The 12989-nt window shown below is 32.7% G+C and overlaps 1 protein-coding gene across 1 annotated transcript; it reads right to left on the bottom strand.

Annotated features, from left to right (window-relative positions):
• Nucleotides 1-5385: 5385 nt before the first annotated feature.
• LOC127837359 (probable methyltransferase-like protein 24) lies at nucleotides 5386-10037 on the bottom strand. The gene is made up of 5 exons (XM_052364322.1): nucleotides 9967-10037; nucleotides 7011-7139; nucleotides 6614-6688; nucleotides 6110-6248; nucleotides 5386-5880 (listed from the first exon to the last, which is right to left on the bottom strand). Exons 1-5 carry the CDS (start codon nucleotides 10029-10031, stop codon nucleotides 5572-5574), a joined length of 717 nt encoding a protein of 238 aa, XP_052220282.1. The 5' UTR covers nucleotides 10032-10037; the 3' UTR covers nucleotides 5386-5571.
• Nucleotides 10038-12989: the final 2952 nt, after the last annotated feature.

Raw genomic sequence — 12989 nt, 5'->3', positions numbered from 1 at the left:
CTTACAAAATATTAGCTTTTTAGCATATTACAGTTTGATGCCTAACCTATAATTTTGCCTTTCGATAGTAGGTGGGCAACATATCAGAAATCAGTGTATTACTTTTTTCCTTATAAAAATCAACGTCATTGTCAAGTTATTGAAAACCGATCCTTTAACAACTGTCGCATATTTTCGTGTTGTTAAAAGCAAATACTTAAAGGAAAGGCATACTTTGACAACAATCGTATTTTAACTGATGTATCCTGAGATGTTAAAATTTTTGTTTTTACTATTGTGTTTATCTTAAGTATATGTGAAAATACTAAACATGATATTATTAGCATCGGCAAACACCGATAAATAGTGTATTGATTAAAACTTCTCACCTCAGTTTTTCTATCAAGCATACATGCACATTTATATGTAATTGTTCAAGAATCTAACTAATAGAATAAGCGAAACGTACACATTCATATTTTGTCTAATCACTAGTTATATGTCTTGAACGCACTATGTATGTTCAAAATATACGTGTCAATAAATATAATGATAGAAATAGACCTAATATGTATATTTGAAATATGCATATAAATACATGTTTTAATGACACCTGAATGAATATGTATATTACACATGTGCACGAAAACAACTGTATTGCAAAACTTTATAAACAATCAATAATGTTTAAGGGTCAAAGTGGTAAATTACTAGTAGTGTGTGTGTTTTTTTTCCTTATAAATATGTTGAAATATTATTTATTTACACTGATTACATTATTTATTACATAGATGATTGAACAATACTTAATATTGAACGAGTTATGAACTACTTTTTCAAACAAAGAATAATTTTTGTAATCGTGCATTTCTTTTATATCTCATTACTGCAAATTATGCTATTTAAAATGTAATACACCTCTGATGCATAACCAATATTTTTGCTTTTCGATAATAGGTAGGCGACACATTAGAAATCAGTGTATTAAGATTTTCCTTATACGAATAATCAACTTAATCAACATCTTTGTCAACTTATTAAAGACCGATCCTTTAACGACTGTCGCATATTTTCGTATTGTTTAAAGCAAATACTTAAAGGTGCGGCATACTTTGACAACAATCGTGTAATAACTGATGTATACTTATACGTTTTATTTAAAAAAATATACTATGTTTATCTTAGGTATGTATGGAAGTACTTATTATTATGTTAAGCATACTTGCATGTACAACATGTTAAATATTATCGTCAGCAACTCACCAATTATTTGCAGATTAAGTACAATAAGATGTCTTGTATACTATAGATTTAACATGTTAGCCCATATCCATATTAAATAGCATGGATATGTTTATTCATCTGTCTGAGATAGTATCTAAATGGACAAGCACGTACTTACATATCATTTATTATAACCCCACTCTTTATGAATACTAAAATATGTACACTTAATGTAAAAGGGCTAAACAACAAAGAAAAACGTATAAAAATGTTCAAATGGTTAGAAGAAAAGAAATATAATATATGCCTACTACAAGAAAGTCATTTGACGAACACTGTTATTGAAGCATTAAAGCACGAATGGGATGGTGATATTTATCTTAGTGGACATCACACAAACAAACAAGGAATCACATTTCTTATAAAAAATAACGCAAAAAATAAAAGTCCCCAACTTCAAAGACATAATACCTGGAAGACTAGCGAGCCTATATTTCGACAATACACGAAACACAAAAAACATTAATTAATGTTTACGGTCCTAACTTTGATGAAAGTAACTTTTACAAAACAATGCATACCTTTATTAATGACAATTCAGATAAAAATATAATAATTGGCGGAGAATTTAATACCGTAATAAACCCAATATTAGACAAGAAAAATGGCAATTTATATACACATCTGAAAAATAGGACATTGTTGAATGAAATAATTGAAAATTGTAACTTGTTAGATATTTGGCGTACATTAAATCCATCCGAGTGCAAATTTAAATGGCATTCAAACTCCAAACCAACTATATACTGCAGGCTAGACTACTTTCTTATATCGGAATCATTATGCAATATAATCGACAACTGTTACATCAAACCAGATTTCATGACTGACCACTTCCTTGTTGCTCTCAAACTAAACAACATTCAACCAGAACGAGGGCCGGGCTTTTTTGAATTAAATAATAGCATTTTATTAGATACTCAATATCAAGCCCAAATAAAACAGGAAATAATAACATGTACCGTACAAAACAACAATGATGCAAACCCAAATACTTTAAGGGAGATTATAAAAGGTAACATACGCAATACAACAATAAGATACACATCATTCAAACAAAAAGAAACACGCAAACTTGAAGAAAAAATACTACATGATATAGAAAAATTACAAACACAACCACATAACACTAATATCATCGACAAAGCCAGTATTGAAAGTGAACTACATTCAAAAAAACAAGTGTTAGAAGACATTTATCATGAACAACTAAATGGAATAATCCTAAGGGCGAGAGCTAAACACGTAGAACACAATGAAAAAAATTCAAAATATTTTGCAAACATCGAAAAACGTTAAAGTGAACAAAAATTCATTCACAAACTTGTCAATAACGATATTGAAGTAACCAATAGGATACGGAATCTAGAAGAACAACGATTCTTTTATTAAAAACCTCTATCAAAAGAAGCAAACCTCAACCAACACAAATTTCAATACTCCTCAATCAACTCTAAATGATAATGAAAAACACTCATGTGAAGGACTCCTTACTGAATACGAATGTTGGATAGCACTTAAAGAAATGCAAAATAATAAAAGTCCGGGATCAGATGGTATAACAATTGAATTTTACAAAATATTTTGGAATGAAATTAAAACATATTGAATCAACTCCCTAAACTACTCTTTCAATAATGGAAATCTAACTGTTCTGCAAAAACAAGGTATCATATCACTTATCTCTAAACCTGGAAAAAAACCTAGAAACCTTATCAAATTGGCGCCCTATAAGTTTATTAAACAATGACTATAAAATTGCAACAAAAAGCATCGCAAATAGAATTAAACAAATATTACCTTCGATTATTTCAAGTTCACAATCCGGATTTATAAAAGGACGCTATATCGGCGAAAATGTACGATTGATACAAGAATGCATTAATTACTTCAATAGCACAAATAAATCAGGTCTTATATTCTTTGCAGACTTTGAAAAAGCATTTGACTCCCTCGACCATTCCTTTGTGTTCACATGTTTAGGGAAAATGAACTTTAGAGAAAATATTAAATGGGTGAAACTTTTTTATAGTGACATAAGTAGTATAATTATAAATAATGGGTTTTTCTCTGACAGTTTTAATATCGAAAGAGGTGTTAGACAGGGATGTCCACTCTCATCGCCGCTATGTATTATATGTATAGAATTCCTATCTCATTATATACAATCTAACCCAAACATAAACGGTATAGTCGTTAAACCAGAAGAAGAAATCAAACAGTCATTATTCGCCGATGACGCAACTTATTTTTGCACTAACAATCCTTGCTCCTTTAACAACTTGATAGAATCACTGACCCTGTTTGGAAACGTATCAGGACTAAAATTAAACAAATGTAAATGCACTGTGCTAAAAGTAGGTAATTATAGGCATTCAAACATTCATCTTAAACCGGAAATGAACTTTAATTGGACTGCAAACGAGGCATCAACGTTAGGCATAACATTCACAAACAATGAGAATGAAACAATATTAAAAAACATATTACCCAAACTACAAAAATTCAAAAACTGTCTTAAATCATGGCAACATAGAAAACTAACATTAATTGGAAAAATAACTGTATTAAAAACCTTTGCACTACCGAAATTAATATATGTACTTACCGTTCTTCCAAACCCAGATAATAAAATCATTGAAGATATAAAAACATCTATATTTGAGTTTTATGGGATGGCAAACCCGACAAAATAAAACGAATACAATTGATACAACCTGTAGAGCTTGGAGGTCTACAACTGACTGGCATTTATTCAATCATAAATTCAATCAAATCCACTTGGTTCAAACGTATATTAGATACCACAAACAAGAGTAAATGGACGTTGTTTTGTCAACAAACACTAGTCAAATATGGTGGCTCTTTAATTTTTGAATGTAACATTAGTGAGTCTCTAATACTTGATATAGCAAAAAAGAATATGTTTGTATCTAATATACTATCAGCTTGGAGTAAAGTCACAGATATGTAAGAAGAAAAAAGTAATAGCAAAATAATTTTATGGAATAATAAAAACATAAACGCAAATGATAGCACATTATTTTATAAAAGCTGGTTTGAAAAGAGCAAAAAGTATGTCGATCAACTATTTGATTACCGAATAAACGATTTTTATTCCTTTAATAATATATGCTACTTGTATGAAATCCCAGCAACAGACTTCCTTATGTATTACACGCTGATAAAAAGTATTCCATCACATATAAAATTTATTATAAACGCAGACAACACGCAAAACATTAGAACTCAATTTCTAGAAAAACTCACAACAAAACAAAAACCGAACAAACTATTATACAGAATACAAATAAACAACAAGATTAACGAATTACCCAAATTCCAAATAAAATGGCAAAGTATATTCCAAGAGCATGAATTAAACTGGAAAGAAATATTTACTATGTCATACAAAACAACAATCGACATCACACTAAGAAACTTTCAGTTCAAATACCTACATCGAATTATCGCCACCAATAAATATCTTTTTAAATGCAAATTAGCTAACTCTAATTTATGTGACTTCTGCGGTGAAAATATCGAAACTATAGAACATATATTTTGGGAGTGCAAATACATCCAACCTATCTGGAATCAGTTGACATGCTTTCTTTGCCAACAGCAACTAAACATTAAACTATCCCGTTTAAATGTTAGTTTTGGAATTAACTCATTAGAATCTATAGACGGTAATAATATTGTGCATTTAATATCATATTGATGAAACTTTTTTTCTTTAACATGAAATACAAGAAACAATTACCAAATTTTATTTGTTTTATACAAAGCCTGAAATTGAAAATCCAGATTGAGAAAGAAATAGCCCTCAGTAATGATACATTGCATATTTTTGAACAAAATGGAATCGAATTAAATTTTCATAATGCTTGTCAATTTAAATATACTACTATCTTAATGCTAGTTTATCATTTCATAAATTCAATTTAGTTGTGTTTTTTTCTGTTTTTTTTTTTAAATCTTATAACATCATTGATTATTATATATATTAGAATACATCCCGTTCCCACTTGTAATATAACAAACCAAGGTCTAAAAAAACAACATTATAAGGCATATTTCTGTATAATTTGTTAAAAATAAACACTATTGATTGCAAATGAAAAACATGTATGTATACAATATATGCTTTAAAATGAATAAAAAAAATAAAAAATATTACAGTTTGAAAAATCCTCGATATATAAATATGGCACAATACTCCTGAATACAATCATCTTTAACGCCATTCAATATCAACGCTCATTTCGTTTATAAAAGTTCAATTACAATGCAATGATTGCGTTGTTAATGAACTTTTATTAACGAAATTTCATTCAGGGCGGTGACATATTTCTTGTTGACTTTCTCGTCGATACGCCGCGCAGACACAAGGTTTCTGTCACGCATAAAAATCCGGAAGCCAGCGTCGTAGAGCTCCCTGAGGACCGGAAGTTGCCGACGACCCGGCACGTTCTCGCTGCCGATACCGGGCGCGTAGAAATGCGTTTCCATAGCAATTTGCTGTATGTCATCAAGAGATCTCGTGGCGATCATCTGCGGGATGGAATTCCACTCGTCTCCCTCTATGTCCATTTTTAGAATGTCTATGGGTTTCTGAAAAGTTGCTACTAGTTAAATTAACACTTAAATATTTATGAAATATTAAACACTTCGAAATATTTAAATACTACATTAAAACATTTCGTATTTGCTTTTGTCAATAGTTAATGCGTAAGCTCTGAAAATGACGGTACATTAACTTTTTCCATGTACTGTTTCTTTTAAAATACCTTTAACCGTATACCCTATGCTATTTGACACAATTTCGCAAAGATGCACTTACATCCAAATGGCCCAGTTTCTTTCGGATCGAGTGGAGGGTTTTGATTTGCCATTTCGTCGATGTGACCCAGTCTTTGCTTCCTAGACCCCAGTCATAGAACCAGATATGATCAGAAATCTGCTGTGACGTTTTATTAATACTGTGAACAGAAGACTTACAGTTGGTGAGATGTGCCGGCTTATTCATACGGTAAACAGGCACTGTAAACAGTTACGTATGGCGTATAATATGCTGTTTTGTCGATACTGTCTTTGGTTATTATCTTGGCAGCTTTAAGTATAGTTCTTCAAAATGTACAAACATGAAAATATGAAAACTAAAATTAAACTTCCATACAGTGATGTATTTTATCGAATATCCATGCCTGCTGTGTTGTAGTAGGTTTGTGTTGTTATTAATCTTTATGGTTAAACACAATAAATATGTGTATACTTTTGAAACAGAAAAGTCAAAGATGGTATTTGTTTGCATATATTAAATGAATGCTACTCATACAAACCATACCTAGGATCAAAGCAGTAGACATTGCAGCCAAACTCATTCACGACGGCTTCATCGAACTCGAAATTGTTACCTATTCTGCAAAAAAGTCAGACATTTTAATGGGACTGCATTACAACAGATTTAGTTTTTATTGAGTTCGTTTACTGGTAAAACAAATAAATGCAGATATTGCAAATACAATGTAATTGAAAACCATCTCATCCAAATGAGTAAACAATTCAATGAGGAAAGGGCCGTATTATCAATATTTGTTCATTATAATATAATTGACACATATAGACACGCCCATCTTACCCGAAGGCGCACACAATTCAAAGAGGACGGGGCCGAATTACATATCTTAGTATTGAGTATTTATTATGTATATAATTAACATCTATAAACACGCCCATCTCACCCGAAGGAGTAGACAGTGCAGGGAGGGCGGGGCCTGTAGGGTTCATCCGCGCATATCTCCTTGCCCCCGTCCCACAAGCTTCCCAGCCGGATCACGTTCTTGCAGAGGACTTGCAGTCGGTTGATATAACTGAACAGATAAAGAATGGCAAGGCTGGATCATCGAAATGTTTGCTATACGTTTGATGACTATAAAATGCAGTATCATTGAAGCAAGACAAAACTTACACAACGGTTTATAAAGCATCGATGAAGCTATAGAAGTCTAATTTCTGAACATTGAACAAAGGTAAGAAAACCGCTGATGTAGCTTAAGAAATGGATTATAACAGAACATTGCAGTAATGATTTATTACTCATGTCTTGTAATTTAACATCAATACTAAGGTTAATGGTGCTAAAACGTGTAAATAATGATAACATAAGACTGCAATAACTGCATATCAACACAAAGTGTGTGCAGAAGAAAATTAAAACAACGGTTGATGAAGATGAATATTTAATCAACGGTTGATGTACATTTATATGTAAACACACGCATATTCATGTGCTAAGTATTTTAACATATTATGATGCAAGCGAATATTTGAAGAAGGGCAATGTCGCTAATCATTAAACAAAGATTGATGTAGCTTTATATTGTAAAACAATCGTTAATGCAAGCAAACGTTAAAACAATGGCTTCTGTAGCTGCATATTGTGCCACAACTATAGCCGAAGACTGAAAATAAGATGGCTGTAGCTGAACAATGAATCAAAGGTGGCTGTATATAAATGAGACAAAGATTGCCGAAGCTGAACAAATAAAAAAGCGGATATTGTTAAACAATATCATAAAGATTAATGTTACTGAGGGATGTAGCTGAATATTATAAAAAAAGATATCGCTCAACTATGAAGCAAAGATGGATGCACCTGAACAATAAAAAGATGGGTGTGGCTGAATATTGAAACAACGATTGACGAACCTGAACAATAAAAAGATGGGTGTGGCTGAATATTGAAACAACGATTGACGAACCTGAACAATAAAAAGATGGGTGTGGCTGAATATTGAAACAACGATTGACGAACCTGAACAATAAAAAGATGGGTGTGGCTGAATATTGAAACAACGATTGACGAACCTGAACAATAAAAAGATGGGTGTGGCTGAATATTGAAACAACGATTGACGAACCTGAACAATAAGACAAAGATGGATATCGCTGAACAATGAAACAAAGGAGAATGAAGCTGAACAATGGAATGAAGACGGATTTAAATAAACAACTAAATAAAGTATTGAAGCTGTACAGTATAATAAAGATGATGAAGATGAACACTGAATCAAAGATGGCTGTTTCTGAACTATGAAAAACGATGGGTATCGCTGAATAATTACAACTAGGTGATTTGAATTGAACAATTTTTACAAGTATGGCTGTAGCAGAACAATAAAAAGATGGATGTAGACTTAATAAAAACAAATATCGATGTGGCTGAGTAAATCAACAGAGGTGTACTTTGCTGAATATTAAAACCAAGAAGCAAAGGTGAATGTAGCTGAACAAGGAAACAAAGATAAATTAAACTAAAAAATAAAATAAAGATGGATGAAATAAACATTAAAACTACGATCGATGTAGCTGAACAATGGAACACATGTGTATGAAAATAATATTGAAAAATAGTGAATTGAAACCACGATGGATTTGGTTGAAGAATTATACAAATGTAGCGGGGCAATTGAACAAAGGTGGATGTAGGTGCAGACTGAAACAAAGGCTGATGTAACATTGAAACATCCGCTGATGTTGAAGTCTGCTATAGCTGAATATTTACTAATTTATTTACTGGAAAAAACATTTAAATAAACATTTAAATTTAGGTACATGTAGCCGAACATTAACACATAGATGGATGTAGCTGAAATGATTGCTGTAGCTTAACATTGAAATAAAAGGTTGATGTAGCTGCGTATTTAAGCATATATGTTGTCGAATAGTCTTAAAATGGTGAATATAGCAGCATATTGCAGCATAAGCTAGTATTTAGCCGATATTGAAACTACGGTTGATATTCCTAGTAACACGGCACTTTACTGACCGCGTATGATGTGTTATTAAAGGGCCTTTTTACCGATTTTGACCTGTATTGAAGTTTGTCATTAAATGCTTGTAAACATGTAAACATTGGATTCAGTAAAACATCAATAATACAATTTAAAAAAAAAGATGAAAAAAGTAAACCTCAAGAGGGCTCGAACCACTGACCCCTGGAGTCCTGGAGTAAACGCCAACCCACTTAGACCACTCGGCCAGCCAGCCTTACCATAGCGGATGTATTTTTATTCTTTATATAAGCAATCCTCGTAGTTTCAAAAAATATAACGACAACAACAGAACTCTCGCTTCGCGTTGCAACGCTTTATAATTTTTAGGTTTTTAAATCGTCAAAAGATGCATATAATGGCTATTTTAGAGCATGGTAAATGTTCAGTATAACTGTTTCCTCTCAAATATCATAACTAAAACCGAAAATTAGCGAATCTGAAACAACTTTTTTTAAATGTCAATTTACCAAAACGTGAAAATGCCCCTTTAAATGGACGGAAACGTTATTTTATTAAATTTTCTTTCTCATAAACAAGGGAAAGACCGTTCACTGTACTATTTGTAGATCAATTGATCATGCATATTTTGTTAAAATTAAGTCAACAATAAATGAAAAGTTATTTCTGTGGAGACAATCTTAACTTTTGTAGGAGAAAACAACTGATCTTAAATGTAAATTTTGGACTTTATCTAAGGCCGAGTGGTCATTCAAAAACGTAGTTGGATCAAATTGAGGCATACACATAATTTGATTAAGACACACAAAAATCTTTCAATACCAATAGCTCATCCCGCACAAATTATTTTAAATGATTATAATTGAACCTAAAATAATATTCTATATGAGGAAAAAAGCTTTACTTCCAATATAGCCCAAGGAGAGAATTGTCAGACATCTTTGCCATTTCATCATCACTTGGTAGCATTGCGTCTGGAATTTGCATGTGTGTATAAACCTGAAAGTTACAAAACATATTTACTTTAACAACATTCTTTTAATTGTATGCTTCTTATAAGGTCGTGCGTAATTTTTTTTTAAAGTAAATCTCGATTTAATTCAATTAATCCTTTCATCTTAAATAGTTTTTCATGAAAATGGCAAACTTTTTTGTTTAAAAGTGAATAAGGCTTGGCACATTATTACGTGTTTTCGTGTATAAATTGACATGTCTTCCTTTTCTGAAATGTGACGGAAATGTCCTTTTCTGATAAACAAAGAATTACCAGGTACGTGTATTCCAGCTTAACAAAATGTAAGTAATACGTAGTGCTTGGGGATAAACACAACAGAGGAAAAACAATTGTATTTTAACACAAATAGAGAAACCAAACTGTTTGCAAACTCAACGAAAAAAAGACCTAAATGAAGAGAACATAATATTACTACCAAGAACATAAACAAGAACAAAGCAAATTAAAACTCTCAAACGAGAATATAATAGGAAGCAGAAAAATAAAAGTATTACGGGTTGAAAAGGAAAGTATAAAACATATTAAGGCGAAAAAAGGTAACGAAGAGGCAAATATGATAAGCAAAAAGGTTTTTACCAATAAAAGAAACACATAAAATTTAACAACTGTGGAAAGGACTCACCAAGTGATTCAAACACTGACTTTGCTTCACCATGTACACTGTGAATAATGCCAGACCAAAAACAACGGTTATACCCAACATTACTGAATGCGTGCTGTTCCTAAACCACATGGCTGGTGTTGCTTTACTGATATGTACTGAACAAACGATGGAAAAGAGGGAAATGTTGACACCTCAATATCCAGCCACTGATATGCACTGAACAAACGATGGAAAAGAGGAAATGTTGACACCTCAATATCCAGACACTGATATGTACTGAACAAACGATGGAAAAGAGCGAAATATTGACACCTCAATATCCAGACGGATTCAACATATTGCATAGAAAAGATAGATTTGTACAGGAATATATAATATGAAGCCAACCAGGAATGTAGTGTTTAATGTTTATTTGATGTGACATCACGTGACGTATTTATGGGACATAACGAACGTACTTGAAAGAACAAAATTACCAATGCCGGCGGCAATGGGAAGTGAATGTCATATATGAAAAGAGTAAATGAAACACACAACTAATGGCTGTTTATGTTTGTTACATCTAATAAAGGAACATTAAGCGATAAAGAGGTATAAGCTGTTACATTATAAACGCTATAATTAATATCCGTTATTGTTTGATGTTGAATAATGGCCTGCAAAGCTGGCTGATCAATAATTCGAAACCATGCTGACGACAGATGTTTTGAAATGCTTCTTTTCAACATGATTTATATGAACCTGATAGTCGTTAACTATACTAGCATAAACTACGCGCAATAATTGTTTCCTATCATTTTGTCCGTTTGCTTTGTTGAACATGCACTGGTTTCGCGAATTGAATGTTACAATGTTACAGTATTTCGCTAAGAATTACTGAATCTGTCGCACGAGGTTTTCACATGTTTTCAGCTCTCGTGGATTTTAGCTATTTTGTCAGAATGACAAATGTCGTTGAAAGTTTGTTGAACACATTATTGTTATATAAATGACATCAACGTTTCATGTGATAGTAATTAGGTTGTAAATCGGTCTAATTTAACTAGCTGATGACCTCCAACGATTTTCCTAAATATGTGAACCCCATTTCAGTTAAATAGCTTAATGAGAAGTTGATATACCGAATACACATTTTGCATAATGTCATTAACTCTTTCAGTGCTGGAACCGAATTTTGAAGGCCTTTACAAACAGTTTGGATCCAGATGAGACGCCACAGAACGTCTCATGTGTCATGGACAAACATAGTAATTATTATGAGTAATATGAAAGTGCGGCACACATATTGGGTCTAGGTGAGGTACGCAAAATATCTCCCTGTTACAAAAGCTCACCGAGCACAGGTCATTTTAACCCTTTGCATGCTGGGAAATTTTTCGTCTGCTAAAATGTCGTCTGCTGATTTTCTTAAATTAGCATGTTCTTCGATTTTTTTCAAAGAATACTATCAGAATAGCAAACAGTTTGGAACCCGATGAGACGCCACGTTCTGTGGCGTCTCATCGGGATCCAAACTGTTCGCAAATGCCTTCAAAATTCGGTCCCAGCACTTAAAGAGTTAAACTATTACAATGGAACATAAAAATATTTTTTTACATACAAAAAAGAACTTCACTTCAAATTTAGCCCCAGCGGAGAATTTTAAGACATCTTTCCTTGTTCCTCGTAACTTAATGACTCAATGAGAGCTAACATACGCTTTGTGGCATTTCCGAACAACATATGCATTGCATCTCTGATACGAGCATGTTTGTTTCCGCCCATGAACCAGCTGGTATTGATGTCAACGTGAATATAGGTTATACGTGTATCAAAAATGTCTGCGAGTGTAGTAAACCGAGTCATCTTAGTTTACGAGATTCTGGCTATCAAACTTATGTTCTTTAAGACCGCGAATAAGAGTTGACTATGCTCTACATATACACGAGTCTATGAATAATTCACGCCCATAGCAGTAACAGCAGTGTCATTACTGACCAAACAAAGTGAGAAGACCGCGTGCATTTAAATCCAATAGCGATCTGTGTTTCATCCAATATAGCCTCAAATTTTCAAATTTTCCTGGTTTGGCTGTCTGGAAAGCGCAGTGCTTTGTACAAGCGCTTCTATCCAAGGCGGACTGGTGTCATTCCCCACTCCCCCTACATGAGAGACCGGTGGTGGTCCCTATACCCGATAGGTGGTATTTCCTCTGGCAACCATGATTACTCCAGACAGCATAAGACCATGCCAAAATTGAATTTATTTCATTAAAAAATATATAAATGTAGCACAACCTTGCATTTGTAATTTTAAGTTTGTACCAACA

The sequence above is a fragment of the Dreissena polymorpha genome, chromosome 7 (assembly GCF_020536995.1).
Source record: "Dreissena polymorpha isolate Duluth1 chromosome 7, UMN_Dpol_1.0, whole genome shotgun sequence".
Lineage (NCBI taxonomy): Eukaryota > Metazoa > Mollusca > Bivalvia > Myida > Dreissenidae > Dreissena > Dreissena polymorpha.
Note: the sequence above shows the minus strand (reverse complement) of the source record. Positions and strands in the feature narration are given on the sequence as shown.

Bases quoted from the DNA above. Each gene is read 5' to 3' on its own strand.
- LOC127837359 (XM_052364322.1), bottom strand. From the start codon at position 10,031: ATGCTACCAAGTGATGATGAAATGGCAAAGATGTCTGACAATTCTCTC. The intron at 7,140-9,966 runs GTAAAGCTTTTT...TTATCTGTTCAG, and splicing joins CTCCTTGGGCTATATTGGAA to TTATATCAACCGACTGCAAG. The intron at 6,689-7,010 runs GTGAGATGGGCG...ACTTTTTTGCAG, and splicing joins TGCACTGTCTACTCCTTCGG to AATAGGTAACAATTTCGAGT.